Source organism: Coloeus monedula, assembly GCF_965178545.1.
Source record: "Coloeus monedula genome assembly, chromosome: 4".
Taxonomy (NCBI): Eukaryota; Metazoa; Chordata; class Aves; order Passeriformes; family Corvidae; genus Coloeus; species Coloeus monedula.
The window spans coordinates 63860598-63879346 of record NC_138784.1 but is presented as its reverse complement, the minus strand read 5'-3'; the positions used below and the strand labels follow the sequence as shown (position 1 = coordinate 63879346).

The 18749-nt window shown below is 40.1% G+C and overlaps 1 protein-coding gene across 1 annotated transcript in view; it reads right to left on the bottom strand.

Moving 5' to 3' along the window:
• Positions 1-18749, bottom strand: part of RELN (reelin) — a gene marked incomplete at its 5' end in the record, with an annotated part of 273918 nt that overhangs the window by 220039 nt on the left and 35130 nt on the right. Inside the window, one exon of the mRNA XM_082280292.1 lies at positions 10335-10445. Coding sequence (XP_082136418.1) covers positions 10335-10445 — 111 coding nt within the window. The remainder of the gene's footprint in view (positions 1-10334; positions 10446-18749) is intronic.

Here is an 18749-nt window from a genome sequence, read left to right as displayed (position 1 = left end):
TTCCTAAGGGTTGAAATGAGGCAAGAATTACAGTAGATTGACTCATTTGATAAATTTAAATAAATCCTTGCTTAAGGATTTCAATATCTTGAACTTATAGTTTTGACCTAAAAGACATATTTCCTTTCTTTTCAGAAGCAAAAGCCAGTGTTCAAATGACAGTATGTCCAGTAGGTCACCAAAAACAATGAAACTCAAGCATCAGATGAACTATTAAAGTATTAACACACATATTTTGTTAAAGAAATTGAAAATCATCATTTTTTCTGCCTCTCTTTCAAGAACTTTAAAAAGTAAGGTGCAAAGCCACACCCAGACTGACATGACAACACTGGAATAATGGAATTCATTCAGTAATAAAATCCAGCAGAGCGGGACTGAGGAGCAACCCTCCTCCAAGGAGTAAGCACTTCATGTGAAGGTCTGCACTTTTTCTTCTTGGGGATTTTGTAGCAAGGAGGACTGGACTGACAGGCTCCTGTGAAGTGATGTTCACTTATGAGCAAGTGCATTTTAGATACTTTACAAATTTCATTTCAAACTAACCCAAAATTTTCTAAGCTCAGTAATCAGCAAATACCCCTTTTAGCTATGGCACAAGCTGTAAGAATGACCTTGCCCATGCAAAGGCAAAATCCCTTCTTCTCTCCACCTGCCATCAGTGTCAGTGATAGCTGAGCTGGAGCAGCATGGGGAGACCCTTCTCTTCCCTCCTATGCCCCAGGAGAGTGAGGAGCTGGCCCTGCTCCCACTGCCAGCATGAACCTGGTAAACTCCTGCTCTAGTTCATGTATTTTAGCATCCGATAAAGATGCAACCCTACCAATCACTCCCTACAAACAGCAATCGCCTTTCGCTGGTATATTTTTGAAAATTGGGATATTCCTTTTAGCAGACTTGGAGCAGATTTTTCTTGTGAACCATCTCTGAAAACACACAAATGATTATCAGTCACAACACTGACAAGAGACGAGAAAACAGTGAATTCAGCTGGTAGGACAGGTGATGATCAGGATTTAACAGAGGGCTCCATTTTCCTGTAAGCCTGATTTTTCACCACACATAATCAACTCCACTTCGAAATGCGGCAAATTGGCAGATATGGGGGAAGCAGTCTGATGACATTTGTTTGTCATAATATGCCAGAAATTAGTTTACAAACTTGTCTTCAAAATTATGATAAAAACAATTTCCCAATGCCACTTCACATTTGCAAGAGGCTTCAGTGCGTCTTAACTGATGAAGTCCAAGAGCTCAGTAATTTTTGCTTGAATATGCTATCGCATCCTGACAAACACAAAATGCGGGGAAAATAATAGGCCTGGCACAGCCAGAAAGTCAGGAGAGGAGGCTCTGACTGATTGTCACAGCACAACACATGACAATGAGGCATCACAGAACCAGGCTCTGGACAAGAAGCTATGCAGGCAGGCACACTGGCAGTGTGAAGATCATGCAGCCATAGGAACTATTGCTTGATCTATTGTGAGGCATACGCACACAGAATGCATTTTAAGATGGCCCTAAATTTCTAGATGATGGCCTTTTCCTCCAAATTTATTAAAGATACCTCTCTGTTACTACAAGTTACCATGCAACTCCAGCCTGTCAATCCAGCTGAATGTAGCTCTCAAGGCATAATGACAACATCTTTTAGAGAGGAAAGTATTTTGTTATTGTTATTGCAATCAATGAAGGCTTAAATCATTTTTCCTTGACTTTTCTGCACTATTATCTGTATTATAATAACAGTCATGAACAGTAAAGATTGGGTTTTATTGTGCCAGCATGTCTGTAGAGAATAATAGAGAAGAAAGTCCTTGCTTTAGAGATCACACTCTAGCTAGTGAACAAATAGGACAAATGTTATTGCTAAGAAAATAAAACAGTAACAAAAGAGAATTGAGTCATACAGTGACGTTTCTCTAATCCATGGCAAACAAGAGTGATTTACCCATTATAAAAACAAAGATGGATTTTAAGGTAAGATTTAGACTCATAAAATCATTAAGGTTACAAAACATCTCTAAAATCAGTCCAACTTTTAACCAAATACTAACACGCCCACTAAACCATATCACATCTACTAATTTTTTTTATACTTCCAGGCATAGCAACTCTACCACTTCCCTGAGGAGCCTCTTTCAATGTTTAACTACCCTTTCAATGAAGAAATTTTTCCTAATACCCAATCTAAACATCCCTAGGCACAACCTGAAGCTGTTTCTCCTTTTCCTGTCACTTGCTGCCTGGGAGAAGAGACTGATTCCCACCTCATCACAATCTCCTCTCAGGCAGTTGTAGAGAGTGCTAAGGCTCTACTGAGCCTCCTTTTCTTCCGGCTGAACACCCCCAGCTCCCTCAGCTGCTCCTCATCAGACCTGTGCTCCAGACCCTTCCCCAGCTCTGTTCCCTTCTCTGAACTCATTCCAGCACCTCAATGTCCTTCTTATAGTGAAGGGCCCAAAACTGAACACAGGATTCAAGGTGTGGCCTCACCAGTGCCAAGTACAGAGGGACAATCACTGCCTGGTCCTGATGGCCACACTATTGCTGGTACAAGCCAGGATGCCATTGGCCTTCTTGGCCAGCCAGGCACACACTGATCATGGTCAGCTGACTGTGGACCAGCACCCCCAGGTCCTTTTCTAAGGGGCATCAACTTCTTTACAAAACATAAAAATTTGGAATATGTTGGTTAACAGTGCTCAAAGCGCACTGGTTGAACATGGTACTTGAAATCAGGATGAAAAAAGGAGAGTGAGGAATAAATGCATATGTCTCTATAGATAGGGGTGTGTGTACCTATTTATATATTATTTTCCATTATTAAAGGACCTACAATTTGCACAGTTCAAAAAGTGTTTCAAATTACTTTCAATAAATATTGGTATAAATAAAAATCACCAACCTGTCACAATGAATATTTAATGTCTTAATGTATTTTGAATGAAATCCTTGCCTTATTGGAATCAGGAGTATTCTCAGAGGTATGAGGGGTAGCAAAAACACCAATCAGATCACAAACTATTACATCATTTTTTTTACTACATGCATTTTATAAAAAATAGGAAGCAATTGAAAAAATCACATTAAAATTCAATTATTCTCTAGCTTTTCCCCATACCATTTCCTGGCCACCCAGGGGAAAAAAAAATGGATGTATATAAGACCTGAAAAAAAACATCACTACTGAATAAATGTACTTGCTAAATTGGACCAAAATTGGCCCCAACACTTCAATTAGCACTCTGGTTTTGGCTGTGTGAAAGTATTTCTAAAGGCATTTTCTTGTTTAAAAACTCTAGAGGCCCCTTTACAAGCACTGGCACATGGAGAATGTTCCTCTGTGTCTCCAGTGCAGTCATCACTCCGATCTCATCTGCAAAGCCTTAAGTGTTGCCTGTAGGATTAAACACACCTGCACCCACTATTCAGAGCTAAGAAATACAAGAAATATTACATGTGCCACACCTCTAAGGGGTTCATTATCCTTTTCAGCCTTAACCACACAAGTGCTAGCAGGAGCTACAGGTGTATTTAAAAGGTTAAAAGCTTGGAGTGTTTTACTGTCATCTTCATAATGCTTCAGACATTTGAAATAAATTGTGGACTAGCTCAGAGCTTCTCAAGAGATTAGGAAAAATTGGATTTTGATGTCCAATAGCTGCTGCTGCTGCCATGACTGAAGTTAGGCAAACCTGACAAGTCCAAGAGTAGTTGTAGAAAAGGATGAAAGTGTTCAGGGTGATTGGACTGGGTGAAACTAGACTAAAGGCCAGTTTAAGTATTTTCTGTGTAGGCTCCCTCTCCAGTGAGCTTGTTCCTTCAACCTTGGAGCATTGGTGTCTGCCTAATCCAACTATATGTGGGGAATTTTCTTCCTCAGCAGTTAAAATACTTGGGGAAAGAGTTCCTTGTCAGGCAAGCATGGGTAATTACCGCCTATGCCATGATAATGAATATATGTTGTATTAATAAAGCTGAAACCCTTTCCACAAGGCACATATGATAGCCAATCACTTGCAGAAATGGTCAACTTTTGGCCATGAAGACAATTAAGTAGTAATTAAACATTATGACACACAGACTTTCAAAGTTTTATCATCATTATGGTTTCCTTACATACCATTTGTAGGTGGAAGTATCTTAAAACTAAGCTCAAATGTAAACTTTCTTGACCAATGTCAGTTTGGCATCAACTCACTATTTAATTGACTGTTAACAAATTCTCCAAGATATGACTGCTATACAGATATTTTATCTTCTTGTTAATTGGTAATTATACATTGGCAGAAAAATCACTGTTTCTTTCCAATTATTCCAGAACTCAGTGATTATTTAAACTTTGCTAATTAGCAGTGGAGGGCTGTTACATCTTCTGGGCAAATTGTATTTGATAATCCCTATTAAAATATACATGGCAGTAGTTGACTTGTAACAAAGAAAAAAAAAAAGAAAAAAAAAGTGGCAGTTCAAAGGGTATTAGATACAGCACAAGGCAAACAGGGCCCTGTTAAAATTTCCCCAACTGTTCTAATGAGAATGCCGAGGGTCATTTCTTCCTAGTTTACCATCTGTTTGGTTTCTGGCAAATATCTCTGGTGTGAAGGGAGGGTCCTGGAGCCCATTTGGCTTGTCACAAAGTAAACCAGGGATCTACAGCAATTTCAGTAAGTTAGAAAACTGCACTTCAAGCACTTCAAGATCAGTAGCATGTACATAGCTGAAAACTTTTTTTAAGAGCTGTCATTTGCCGACTATTCCTTACTTTTTAGAGCTGTGAGCAAGCACAGAGAGGCAGACTGAGCAGGGGGGATCAATTTTATAGGCTCACCTAACAAGAAAATGCAACAGTTGGCCTTTTTCCATCTCACAATGTTAGTGGGGGATATTTTCCTTTATATGTCAAAATCTGAAAGTAAAACATTGTCCCAGAAGCATCAGTGTTTGAGCATAAACTGATGCCAAAACCAAGCCTCTGAAAGCTCAAAACCCCAAACCCCATCCAGGATCAGGAGGAGCCTTGGATGCTTCCAATGCATGGTCCAGACCCATGTGCTGACAGAGCTGGGGCACATTGTCTGTGGTACCCCCTTGGACTTAACACTGTGGGTGTCCTTCGGCCACCCAGGCACCCTCCTTGCCCTTCATCTGGAGATGAAACCAGCATCAGCAGCACTGCCTACAGTAATTCTGCCCTAAGCCTGCTCAGAGTGAAAGGGATATGGGACCTGGAAACCACTCTTTTCCTTTTCCCCAGTTCCCAACCCATACAGATCCAAATCAAAATGATCCTTCCTCTATAAATTGAGAGGGGGTTTTCGTTGGCTATGCAATCACATATGTAACCAAAATACCCAGCGGAGGATTATTTGAAGGCTGCTTTAATCCTGTTGAAAGGCAATAGAACAGTAAAAAGAAAAGAGTATAAGATAATTTATATGGCATTACATTATATCTGGCAATTGCTCTTTCCAGGATTTCCTCTAGGAAATGTATTATTCACCATATTTCAAAGAATATTTTTAACTACTCATTTTTTTTAAATCCCAGAGAGTCAATGTATTACTTAAAATATGTATGATCACATTCATGATATAGAAACAAAGAATTGCAAAAGAGAAAAGACTTCAATATCGCTTTCATCTTCTATTTTTTGCTTTTTAGCAAAAGAAGATGAAAGTTCAGGCACTAAAATGTTTCCAGGCAACATCACTCTCCTAGTTTCTTATAAAGTATCCTGCACAGTTAAACAAAACCTAAATTTCATGAGGAGTTTATGACCTGACAGTAGAATGGGGTTATCTGTTTTAAAAGATTGCAAATTACAAGCTGTGTAAACCTACACAGAATATAAACAAAAAATTTTTGTTATCCAGTTAGGCCTATGGCAACACTTTCCAATGTAATGAGAATTTGGAGTCCACTGTCTCTACTACAATAGAACCTACAGACTTCTAAGAGGACCTTTGCAATTTAGGTTGGAAGGTTAATGCATATATAAATGTTACCATGAAATTACTTGTTAATTCCACATTCACTAAAAGGTGCACACTGGTGTAGTGATTATGATTTTGCATAAAATTAGGTTTTGGGGGGCTTAGCTAGAAGGCTGTTTCCCACCACAGTTTGTAGGAAACTAATTACACCAAACTTAAATATAATTTGTCATGTATTCATCATGTGAAAAGCTACCAGGGAGCCAGAAAGCCTTGGGAAGAACTGGAGATGCAGTGTGAGTGGCAGGTCAAAGGCAAGCTTTGATGTACGCAGCCCAGCACATGTGTCTGCTCAGCCCGCCTGTCACCAGGATGATCCTGTGTAATGAGACAGATTCAGGTCCTCAGCTCATGGCGCTCCTTATCGCTGCTGAGGGATTAGGCTGTAATCTTCTCCTTTAATTGTAGGAACTATGCCATGCTCCCTGCTCCCTGCTTTCCAGAGCACACAGCTTTGGAGCAGCCATGCGGTATTTTCGTTCTTATGCCAAGCTACAGAGTGGTTCCCCTGCCACCCACCAAACTATTTATCCTTACTCTCATTTGCAAGCAATCATTCCCATCAAACCCACCACCACATTTGTAGCTTTGTAACATTTTTTTAGTACTCCTGCCTCTCACTTTCTTCTTCTATATTTGGACTAAGCCAAGCACTGAGAGCCCCTAAATGACTGCATGGGAGATCAGTCTTGGTGGGCTGATAAACCCCAGAGCACAGCCAGATGACCCAAGCTGTCGAAAAAAAGGCCAAACACCAACAAGAAGCCTCCGAGACAAAAGCAGAAGAAAGGAAAACACTGATGGATAAAGAGATCCCACAGAAGTCCAAAATGTGACTCCAGAGACGGACAGGGTGTGAATAAACTGAGGGCTACTGAGGGGATGCAAAGAGTGGGATTGCCCTTCAGCCAACAACACTGAAAGATGTGGGGACATTTCCATGTACACACCACACTGATCAGAAAAGGAAAGTGAAAATGACACTGGAGAGATGCAGCTGAGGGTATCTGTTGTATCAGGGAATCTAATGAAGAAAGAAACAGTCTTCTTAACAGCTACTTTTAAGGATAATTTCTTTACTAAAGGATCCTCCCACCTTGCTTAGTCAAATTTCAACACACTTATGTTTGATCCCAATTATAAATTTAGTTTTACAATTTTAGTTTTACCTTTATCTGAACCCAGAGAATAGTTCAGCCAGGGACAAAACATTATTATTTATGACCACTATCAACTTTTATACCCAAAAGTTCACACATTTCGCACCAAAAAATTGTTAGGTCTCCCAAATAAAAGTTTGGGAGCTTCATGTCAATGTAATCCCACAGAGGAAATCAGGAACTATTTCTTTGCCTACACAATGTGTACTGAAGAAGAAAGAAAACATAACCTTAAGAACTAAAACATTTTTTCTTTTCTTCTTCAAAGCTTCTTGACGTGGTTAACTGTGGTAACTGACAATGATTGTGTCTCCATCAAGCAACTTCCTAAATTGGTAAAAGATAATTGTAGTCACAACACATTAACTCATAGCACAGAAGAGACATATATGTATGTTAGGGAGACTTCAAATTGTTGGGCAGTCTGGAAGATTATGATAATCTATCGTGACTCCTGTGTGAGACAGACAAGAGCATTTCAATAGTAATATTGCAAGGGAGAAAAAAATATTCTTTCCTGCACCAGAAGCAACCACTATCAACCCAATTTCAGAATACTACTATCTTCAGGTTTTAAAGGCCCAGCTTTGCGCCCCACCCCCATCTAATCTATGGTAAACCATATAAATCTTTGAATTGAGGTCTCTGAACCTGACTAGTCCTCAACATTAAAAAAAATAATAATTTCCAGCAAGCTAAATCTAACAGGAATATCACAATCACTTGCCTCAAAAGAGAAACAGCTTCTTTGCTGATTGGAAATGATGACACAACAGATGGATTCAGGGTTTCTGGAGAAAGCGCTTTATGTTTTCTTCAGAAAACCAAACAGTGTCACTCCCACCTACTATTCTACTAAACAACATATTAAATACTGTGGAGACTGCTCTATTTTTCTACTGAAAAGGGTGGATTTTAAAATATTGTTACTTTTTAAAACTATCAAAAAATTTTTAGAAGCATATCATTTACATGATAAATGCTTTTTGGAAGAGGCCAGCCTTCTCATCTCTCACTGCAAGGTAGAGATAGGAAAAGTTTATGAATTTCTTAGTCCTGGGAGCCATCAGAACATCATAGATTGAGCATTCATATAAAATTGCATTTAAAAGCCATTGCCATTTTTCTTCACTGTTGGCTTTTTACTGTGACTTCAAAGACACTGCACAAGAGCATCATCTGTTATGAAACATTTGGATTGGTTCTTTTGTTTTTTCAATGTATATACAAGCTTAGGAAGTAGCAAAGAAAACAGAAAAATGAGACTTTTATTTAAAATATTTTGTAGCTAACACTGTAACACAACTGACCCTACAGTTTACCCACAGAAAGTTAAAAAAAAAAAAATTCAGAGATGGCAGCACTTTTTCCCTGACATAAATGGAGGCATGTTCAAGGCAGAGCATCAGATCTCCCCAGGCATGATATTTGAGAATTTGTATTGATGAGCAAAATGAAGTAGGTCCAACTCTGCATGACTGTTTTTGCATCACTTTGCCTTTTGGATTTTTCCAGGCTTGGAGTTTCTTTTGGATACAGAACACACATGTCACCAGTTTAATTTTTGGTTATCTTACAGTGACAGAATGGTCAAAGTAACACATCAAGAGCTAGAGAATGACCCATGGCAAGTTAAAGAAGGCCACATTGTTTTTCCTGTCACACATCACATGTTACTTTAACATCTGTCTCAATAAAACGTCAACTGAAACAGCCTTATTCTACAAATGAAAATACAAATTTAGGGAAAAATACAGACATTCTTTGTAAACGCACAAGGTATTTAGGCTCTTAAAATGTTGCTTAATTGTCATTCTTAAAAGCTTACATGTAATTAAACATGACCTGTATACTTTGCCCAGTGAGTTTGCCATGATCTGCCCAATGATGTGATACAAACACTTATAGGTAATAGCTTGTCAGTAACTAGAACATCCCAGAAATTTCATATTGATAATTACTTTCTGTCTTGCTTACTCCATCAGATCTTATTCATCCTGTAAACAGTACAGTGGGAAAGGAGAAACAACAGCACGAATTCTTCCAGAAAAGAGAAGCTTTCAGTGCCTTTTGCACAAGGCATGAAATACCTGTGCCAGCCATGCTCTTCCCTTTGAAAGGCTGAGCAAAAAGTCTGAAGTTGAATGGTGGTGTTATCCACAGAAGCAAAGCCCTTCTCAAATTACCCCTCAGTACAGTTTTAAATAATGTGCTATTTACATTACATTCTTTCATTTACAAGCAAATGTCTGTCTGCTGGATGACACTCAAATGCCCAGACCACTCATGTTCTACATGCATTATAACAAAAGTAAGTACCATGAGAGGTTATTATGAAGAAAGTACTGAATTCTGTCCAGAAGACAAATTAGCATTTAAATATGCTACTGCAAGTGCAGTGCAGTTGGTGTCCCGTGTGACTGGTACCTGTTTTTGTACCTTCACCATAGATTGCTTGTTAGGGTCACTGAGTTCCTCCAATTGGAGGAATGCAATTGTTACTATTATTTGTAAGGATATAAAAAATGCTACCAAATAACAAACTGCAGAAGGTATAGCTGTCAATTACTTGCACAAACTTAGAAGGGATTATTTAAAAAATGTTTGTCCTTAGCACAGCTGCTACTGCTGAGGGCTACAGCAGAACCTGAAAAACATGATAAATCTGCAAAGGCTATCATACCCCTTTTACTAAAATTCTGCTTTTTGGACTTGGTAAATAATTGGTTGTATAAAATATCTTGACCAGCATTCTGGTTTTAAGGAATATGCCATAAACTGAACGGAAAAGTAGGTTGACATAAGCTTAAAGGAAACAGGTTTTCAGCCCAAGAAACAGTTAGAGGCTTTGGGCTAAATGCTTCAGTTCATACAAAATGTTTAGAAATGGCTGTTTAAAACAATTTATCTGCTGAGGGTTTTGTCTCTTAAAATTTATATTATTCAGCATACTAATACCAGCGCTGAGCAAAGATGAAGGTGGCACAGGAAGCAATAAAAGCTTCCTAAAAGCCACCACTGCCTTATCTCATTGACTCCCACTGATTTCCATGTATTATTGATTACTCAGTCTAAATTAACCTGTTCCAGTAATTGTGTTGATACTGATGTCCTCTGTACAACCAATTATTCATTACCCTGGGTGGCAGAAGGTAAATTACACTGGACTTACCAAATCCAAAAGCACTGGAACCACCAACACTCTGGGAAGCCTGAACACTGGTAGATGTGTAGAGCCCAGTTACCAGTAAGCCATCAAAGAAGGTACTTGTTGAAATAGTCACTGAAATGAGAGAAAATAAAATATGTGTAAATATTGTAGTTATGATCCTATACATGTTCTGTGAGTAGGCTCTTGCTCTTGAATGAGATCCCATCATATAGTCCAGCAAATCCATCTGAATTCCCGCAATATTTATGACATTTCTACTTTCAGTTTTGCTTGGGAAGTTGTCTTTGCCAGAAGCGTAAACTATGCTATTCACGAAATACAGGAGTTAAAAAATAATGCACTGGAATGTATGTCTTATAAGCAATTGTCGAGACATTAGAGCATAGTAAAGGCAATGAAATAACCAGGATTATGGTACTGTTCTCTCTGGACCTAAATAGAGTGCCAAGTTATGGTTATCATGCTCATTACAGTATTGTACATTTAAGGTATATGGGCATCTGAGACATTACAGATTGTATTTAAATAGCTCGGGAGTGTATTTTTATTACATTCTTAAGTAATAGCAGAAAACATCCAAATAGCAATTACAAGTAACATTTGAATCTATATGTTCTTTGTTAGAATTGACAGTTCTTGCAGCATTTATTTAATTCTTGTACACACTAATTCTCATATTTTTATTTTGGTGTGTTTGACAAGGTAGCCCACGAGGGAAACCAGTTGATACAATCTTTTTGAACTTCAGCAAAGCTTTAGATACTCTTTATCAAAAGATCCTTCTGAAAAAATTTTCTGGCACATGGCTCAATAAACACACCATGGGACAGGTGCTCACAGGTCAGGCACAAAGGGTTACAGTGGCTGGGGTGACATCAGACGGGGGACCTGTCACTAGTGGGGTTCCACAGGGCTCCATCCTCAGCCCTGTGCTCTTCCACATCTTCGTAAACTATTTGGACACAGGACTGGAGGGGATACTGAACAAGTTCAGCGATCATACGAAACTGGGAGAAGCTGCTGACTCCCTCAAAGGCAGAGAGGCTCTGCAGAGAGACCTCAACAAATCGGAGAGCTGGGCAGTCACCAACCATATGAAGATCAATAAAACAACAAAAAGCTCTCCCTGCTGAAGAAGAGTCTTATGACTTGTAGCCTCATACACTGAAGATGGATCCAGGCTTCAATTACCACACTCATTCTGCTTTCATACCTCAGTCCTTTCTATTCCCTTAACTCGGAGATATCAGTGCTTGCTGGTAAACTCTGATCACTCCCTAGATCACATTCTACCTCCCTATATTTCCCTCTCTTGCTGGGGACATCATGAGCCAGTGACTGGCCAGGTAACTGAAGCAAGGTACTGCTAGGACATTCACTGGTGATACACATTCACCAGAGAAACTGTTTGGTTTCTTAAATCTTAATAGTCATTTAGTGTTTCCTCAGTGGTACACATTTGGCTTAAACTTAGTGTTTAATATTTTAAAAAACAGAAAAATGTTGACAATAGCTTAATTTACTTTGAGCAGAGGAGCAATATTTACCATGTTTAATTTAACCTTCAACTCTTTGTATTTAATTATCTTCCTTTCTTTGATTATTCAATACTACACTGAAAAAGCCCTGAATCCAACTTTTCTGCTCCCATGACTCCAAATTTCAGTGTTTTGCAATAGACACTTCCCTGAATTCAGATGCAGGTTCAGAGACATATGTTTCGTTTTTAAGAACAGGCTACTTCTGATATATGTTAAAAGAACAGCAAAAGACTCCAGATTTTTTTTTAAATAAAAGATGTATTAGGGAGAGTAAAATAAAATCAGACAAGCAAACAATGAATTTTTCTTGCATTTGACAATAAAGTAGTGAATAATACATGACCTTTTCTTCCCTTTATGCCTTTAAACCAACAAAGAGGCAAAACATATGTTGAAAAGTATGCCTATGTGTTATTTTTGAAGACTTGGCAAAAGAGTCAGTGAAAAGCATTGATAGAAGGGCACTGGGCCAGTACTTTGCTGCCATTTTGTGTCCCTGTGGGGAAGCATCTTATTCTTTACTGGATAGGATATAATGCAAAAGCCTACTGTGAACAGGTGACCAGTTTCTCTGTGGGAAAGAAGTGATATTTCACAATGCCTGTATTTGACTTTGGACATATTTGTGTGATTGTCAACCCTCATTTTACATAAGCATGTAATAGGTCAATTTTTATTGTTGAAAAATTTCCAACACAGTATGGGTGCCTCATTAAGCCTCTGGGAAACTGCACATTGCCTCTAGCACATTTTTTAAAAACAGAGCACTAGGCTGTTATTATACACGTGTCATACATTTCAGAATAATTTCATTGTTCTCCAAGAGAAAAAAAATTAATCACGACATTCTCAGTGATGATTTTTTTTCTACCCACTGGTGAAATACATCAAATTCTCATAAAATGAAAGAAACACACTATGCCAAGTGATAATGACCAAGAACAAGAAAGCTGTGCTAATGCACAGCCCAGCAACAGGACAGTGATTTTATATAGGGACTAGGGCTTGTTACTGTGGGGTCTTAAATTTCTCTTCCAAAAGCAGCAAGAAGTTTCTCTCCACCAGGCTTTGTTTGTGCCTTTACAATGGCTCATGCCATGTGTAGTTGGTGCCAAATATCTGGCACTACAGAAGCAAGAACCAATGTCATGACTGGAAAAACACCTGGAAGGACACAACTGCACAGAGCACCCAGGGATGGGCAGGTAAGGGGGGCTCTGGCACTTCCCCACTGCTGCCCCATGGCACCCAAGGGGCAACACAGCAGCAGGTGTCATCTACGAGCCCAAGCAGGCACTGCTCCATCCTCAACAAGACCCTTCTGTAGGAGGAGAATTTGGTGAGTGAAGCAGTGAGGAGGCCTTCCTGTCACTGGGGACCAAGTGGCTGGGCAGGGGTAAGCTGGATCCTGCCACCCCACCCTGAGCAGCCTCCTGTGCCAGCCCTCCCGGCCGCTGCACCAGAGATGTCTCACCCCTCACACCAGGGATGGGAGCACATAACCCAAGGTGCAGATGCAGGTAGGAAGCCCTCAGTTACTTTGAAGTACTCCAGTAGGAGGAACTGGGAACATCTTCCCAAGAAATGCATGAGGGCTGAGTTTTGGAACAACCTACTGATCAGAAAACATCACTCTGCAAAATTTAGAGGCAAAGGTGGTAACTACTTTAAGAGTTGCCAACACTTCCTCCTATTTTCCTGAAATCCTTGCCAATTTTTACCCCCTTGGACTTCTTGGGTTTTTCATGGTGTCTCCCTCAGACCAATTTAATTACTTAAGGAAGAAGGAATTTCAATCAAAATATTTCATTCATTTCTGAGATGAGGTTAGAGGAAAATGTGTTGCCCTGGATGAAAAACTTCACTGTCCTTTGCTTTCATCAATCTTCTGATCTAAAGTGTGAGAGTGTTCCTCCAAGTTTGGACAAATTATATTTTATATATATATACACATTAAAAAAATAAAATTAGAGTTCACACATGCTCAACAGAGACATTTTCATTTTTAGTATCTAAATATTTCTGGAGACTCTGTCCTCACTTAGTACTCTTAGAGCACTCTCTGACTAATAAAAGTTTGCTGAAAAAAGTCCCATTAAATATATTTCAGTCTGCTTTGTTGGAGCATCTGATGATGTTTTGATATGGAAAGCTTCTCAGTGTTTTAAAGCAGGAAGTCATATCTGCTGGCTGGAGAGAACGGGGAAAGAGAGGGATCTTTATCAAAAGTCAAAGCCTTCTGATGAGGAAAACATTGATTCATCAAAATCCCACTTCTCGAAACTCTGAGAAATGTACAAAATATCACAAAAACAAAGTTGCTCCAAAAGTCTGATGAACACCATCACCAATAACTTAGGAGACAGAAAAGTAGACCTGAGGGCAAAAGTGAACTAGGATGGAGGAGGTGGTGACTGAAACCAGTACAGGGAATAGGGGAAGAGAAATTTTTGGAGAAAAAGTGGGGAGCGATGGGGGTGAGGAGACCACAGCTGGAGAAAGCAGCCAAGAGAAGGTGATGAAAAGCAGGAGATGGGATCTGCACCTGTAGCCTGGAAACCCTAGAAAGTCTCTATGAGGGACTCAGAGTGACTGGGAAGAGAGACCAGATACAAAACCCAACAACAAAGTGTGGGTTAGCCTCACGTGCTGGTTAACAGCCACAAAAGCAGTCCACTGTGTACTCTTAGTCCACCCTCTAAATCAAATGAACAGTGTTTGCATGATGAATATGGAACATTCCTGTCCACAAACATGTGGATAGGAATACACGGATTAGCGCACAACTCCAGTTTATTTTGTACAAGCCTAGGAAATGGCTCCGTGAAAGAAAAAATCATATTGGGGGTGGGAAACACCATGGAAGTATCCTCTGGTGCCTATTTGCCCTACCTTTCTTTCTGTACTATGGCCGTGGTCACAAAATGTGTTTCTGAGAATCATGAGGCCCTCATGGTTCCACCAAAAATCATGGGGAGCTGCTGACTGCAGCTCCTGCACACTCAGCACATACCTGCTGCTGGGCTCAGTTGCTAACAAGGCTGGTTCGGCAGGCACACGGGCAGGTCTCATCCTGCCAATGCCACCATCTCTGGGAAGCTTTGATGTTATCTCCTTGGGAAGGAAGGGGATGCAGCAGCCTTTTCTGGAGAAGCCTTTCATTTTGCACAACAAGTTTCTGCGAGAGCCCTGGAGCTGGTGCCTCCCGTGGGACAAGGAACAGCACGGCCTCTGGCAATGCCAGGAGCTGACATGCCTCGAGGAGGAAGAGGATCAGGAAGAAGGAGGCTGGCAAAGATGCTGCTGAAATTATACCATAGGTGGAGGTAGCAGCATAACAGGAAAGACAAAATGGGGTTTGAACTGTAGTTATAGTCAAACATTTCTAAGAAATTCATGCTATTCTTATGAACATAATTTTCACTGTTTCCAGTGTTACATGCCACACATACTACATACTATTATAGAAATCTATTAATCAGTGTAAGTAATCGCATAAAATTTGCCTTACATTCTCTCGAGGGACAGATCTACTCTCCAAAAAGGCAGATGTGTTTTGACTGATATTTGAAATACTCAAAATATAACCAATGCATCTAAACTGTAAAAGAAAGAGTGCCAGGTGGAGGAAGGGGATCATCTCAGGAGATACCTGCCACTGACAGGTCTTACCTATTTTGGCTGCTCTTCAGCACCAGGTAAATGTCACTAAGAGGGCTGATATATACAGAAATTGCACAGAATTTGCAGCTGCTGTTGATGACAATCACAGAGTACAAGAAGGAATTGATAAAGGCAAAGGTCTTTGATGCCCCACACACTTCTTAAGTGAGTCAAGACATAGCCACAGTGTAAAACTGCACTTTTGTATACCATAAAGAAAACAGAAAATAATTCTGGTATGTGAAATGGGATCACCACAGACAGTGGACTTCCTGAAATGAGGCTTTGTTTCATCAAAGCAATGACAGGCACTTTTTAAAGTTCTTCTCAAGGTCAAAGCCAGTTCCCTATAACACTGTAATATTGCATCATGACACACCTGAGTCATGGCTGGAAACCTTCCTCTTAGGAAATAAATTATTTACGCTGAAGTAATGCTTTCGGGTTTTTTTTCTTCACTCCTAAAAAAATATACCAGCCTCTGCAAGTCAGGTGTGCAATGGCACTGTTCAGAGAGCCCTCTGTCCCTTCACAATGCTGCAGGATCCTGCAAAAGGAATGGAGACTAACATCAATACAGCAAAGACTGTAAACATCACACTACATTCACAGAGTACGCTGAGTTGAAAGGGACCCACAAGGACCATCGAGTCCAGCTCCTGGCCCTGCACAGCACCATCCCCAAGAGTCATGCCATGTGCTCAAGAGCATTGTCCAAACACTTCTTGAACTCTGTCAGGCTGGTGCTGGGACCGCTGCCCTGGGGAGCTGTTCCAGTGCCCAACCACCCTGTGGGGGAAGAACCTTTTTCTAATATCCAACCTAAACCTCCCCCGACACAACTTCAGGCCATTCCCTCAGTTCCTGTTACTGGTCACCAGAGTGAAGACATCAGTGTCTGCCCCTCTGCTGCCCCTTGTGAGGAAGTTGTAGACTGCTATGTCTCCCCTCAGTCTCTCAACACAGGGAAGAAGCTCTTTGTCCCTTCCCAAGTTGGTTGCCTTTTTCAGGCAATGGAACCTTTCTGTCACCCTCATGCAATGCCAAACACAGGAAAACCCATCTGGGCACGTAGTGCTGTCAGGGCACAGATAATACCGAGTCCAAATCCATAAAATGCCAGACCACTCCTGAAATGCCAACTACAGATGAAATTGCTGGTAAGAAGAGAATAAGCCCTGATGCCTTATTTAAAGGCAACTGTTAAGACACCACAGTAATTAGAAATCTATAAATACTCAGACAGAGCTTTACAGGTATGCATTCCAAATAATGTGCTGATAAATGTACTTGTGAGTAGTGGAGAATGCATTGCTACAATAATCCAGAAAGTGTATCTACTGAATTGCACTCAGGACCTTGTTACTAAAAAAGAAATTTTTAAAAGACTAGTGAAATGCATGTTGACATCAAACTAATTTTTACTGCTTGCAGACATACTTTGTTTTCAAAAGAACACAGAATTGAGAAATTCATAATTATACAGCTATTTCAAATATGAACGCCAGACAGGCATGCAAGAACAGTATGAATCACAGGTCTACACATCATTCAGGAAAAATAAAAGCAGAAAACCCACAGGATTCTTACTCATACTGGTTTTGGTTTTCCCCAAGTAGGTGGAGGAAAGCAAAAAAAGACATTTCAGCATGGTTAAGTAAACAGACATGCAGTCTTACAACTGAAAGCATTCTCACTTTGGTATTGGTTTTCTGAAGCCCACAACCAAAGCACTTAATGCACAATAACACACCAGTGAGCTTTTCTTGAAGGTGTACAGACCAGCACCATTTCTAACCTGTGATGCCCTCACCAGTAATTCCTTTAGCAATTATTCTCAGATGGAGGGGAGTAAAAATGCACAAATTCTGAACTTTTTTCTAGATAGCTTAAAAATCTGATCTGGCCTTGCTTTGTGTTACAATACAGTTTCAGTTCTTCTGCTCCATGCTCCCTCAAATGTCTGTGTCTTTAAAGCTTTTCATATCCTTTCCTAAATTGGTAATGAACAACAGAGAACTGAAAATAGATTGCAGATGTATGGCAAGATGTCTGTAACATGATATCCAGAGATATCATTTGTCATTGATGCAGAGTAGCCTGTCAGCCTTGTAAAAGAACTATTTGCAGAGATGTTACTTATATTTTTGAAAGTTCGTAACAAGACAGTGATGATGACATCAGCAGCAATATAAAAAGTGCTTACTCTTGTATTCCCGAACTATAAAGGATTGGTCACATTTGTTTACGTGGTCCGAGATGCTTCACCACTCCCATCTCACTAAAAGTGAAGAGTCCCATGGTTAGACCTGTGAACAGACTTCCAATGTAAGACCCAAGAGTCCCACTTCCCATGTATCAAAATCCCTAACTTAAATACATTTCTGACCATATTCAAAGCCACCAGAAGCTTGGCCATGTTGAGCAGAGAGATGCTTTGTTCCAGCTGGCAACACCAAATACACTGGCACAGCCCAGAGACCTGACAGAGGAGAGGTAAGACTGGCTGCTTATAACCAACAGATGGGCAATTAAGGCTCTCACCTAGGTAAGAGGATTCAAATCTGAATTTCCCAACAAAATATTGTTTTAAAATATTTTGAACTCCAGTGCCTGCAGGGCCCAGCCACTGTCCCTTAGCCGCAGGCATTGCATTTTGTATGGGAAAAAGTGAATTCCAGCTGGCACAGAGAGAGGCACGTCCTCTCTTCCTTTTGGGGCAGCCTTCTTAGAAGGAGAAGATGGAGGTTTCAGTCAGTGTCCCAGTGAATGTGTGCTACTGCTATATAAAGCCCCAGAGAACATCACATCACATCTATTTATGTCACCCCATTTAGGCTGTACATCTCACCCTAATGTTGATGTTTAAAACAGACCAGATGAATCACACTCCAGAAATGTCTGATTCTCCTCACTGACTATAAAGGGAGCCTAGACTGTAAAGCTCAGCTGTAGATGTCAACACTGAAGATGGCTAAACTGAGATTATTCCCACCAAGACCCATTCACACAGAGTAAATCAATTATCCAATTTCTATTAAAATGTCCAAGTATTGCCCACATCATAGGTAACTGAGCAGGAATTAAGCATCCCAGAACCCAGAGCTCACCCAAGGACATCAGAGACAATGACTGTCTTTATCTTCTTTCTTGTGTTGTGCCAAATATATCACTAATGCTTAGCAACTTAGCAAGCCCTTGTAGTACCAAA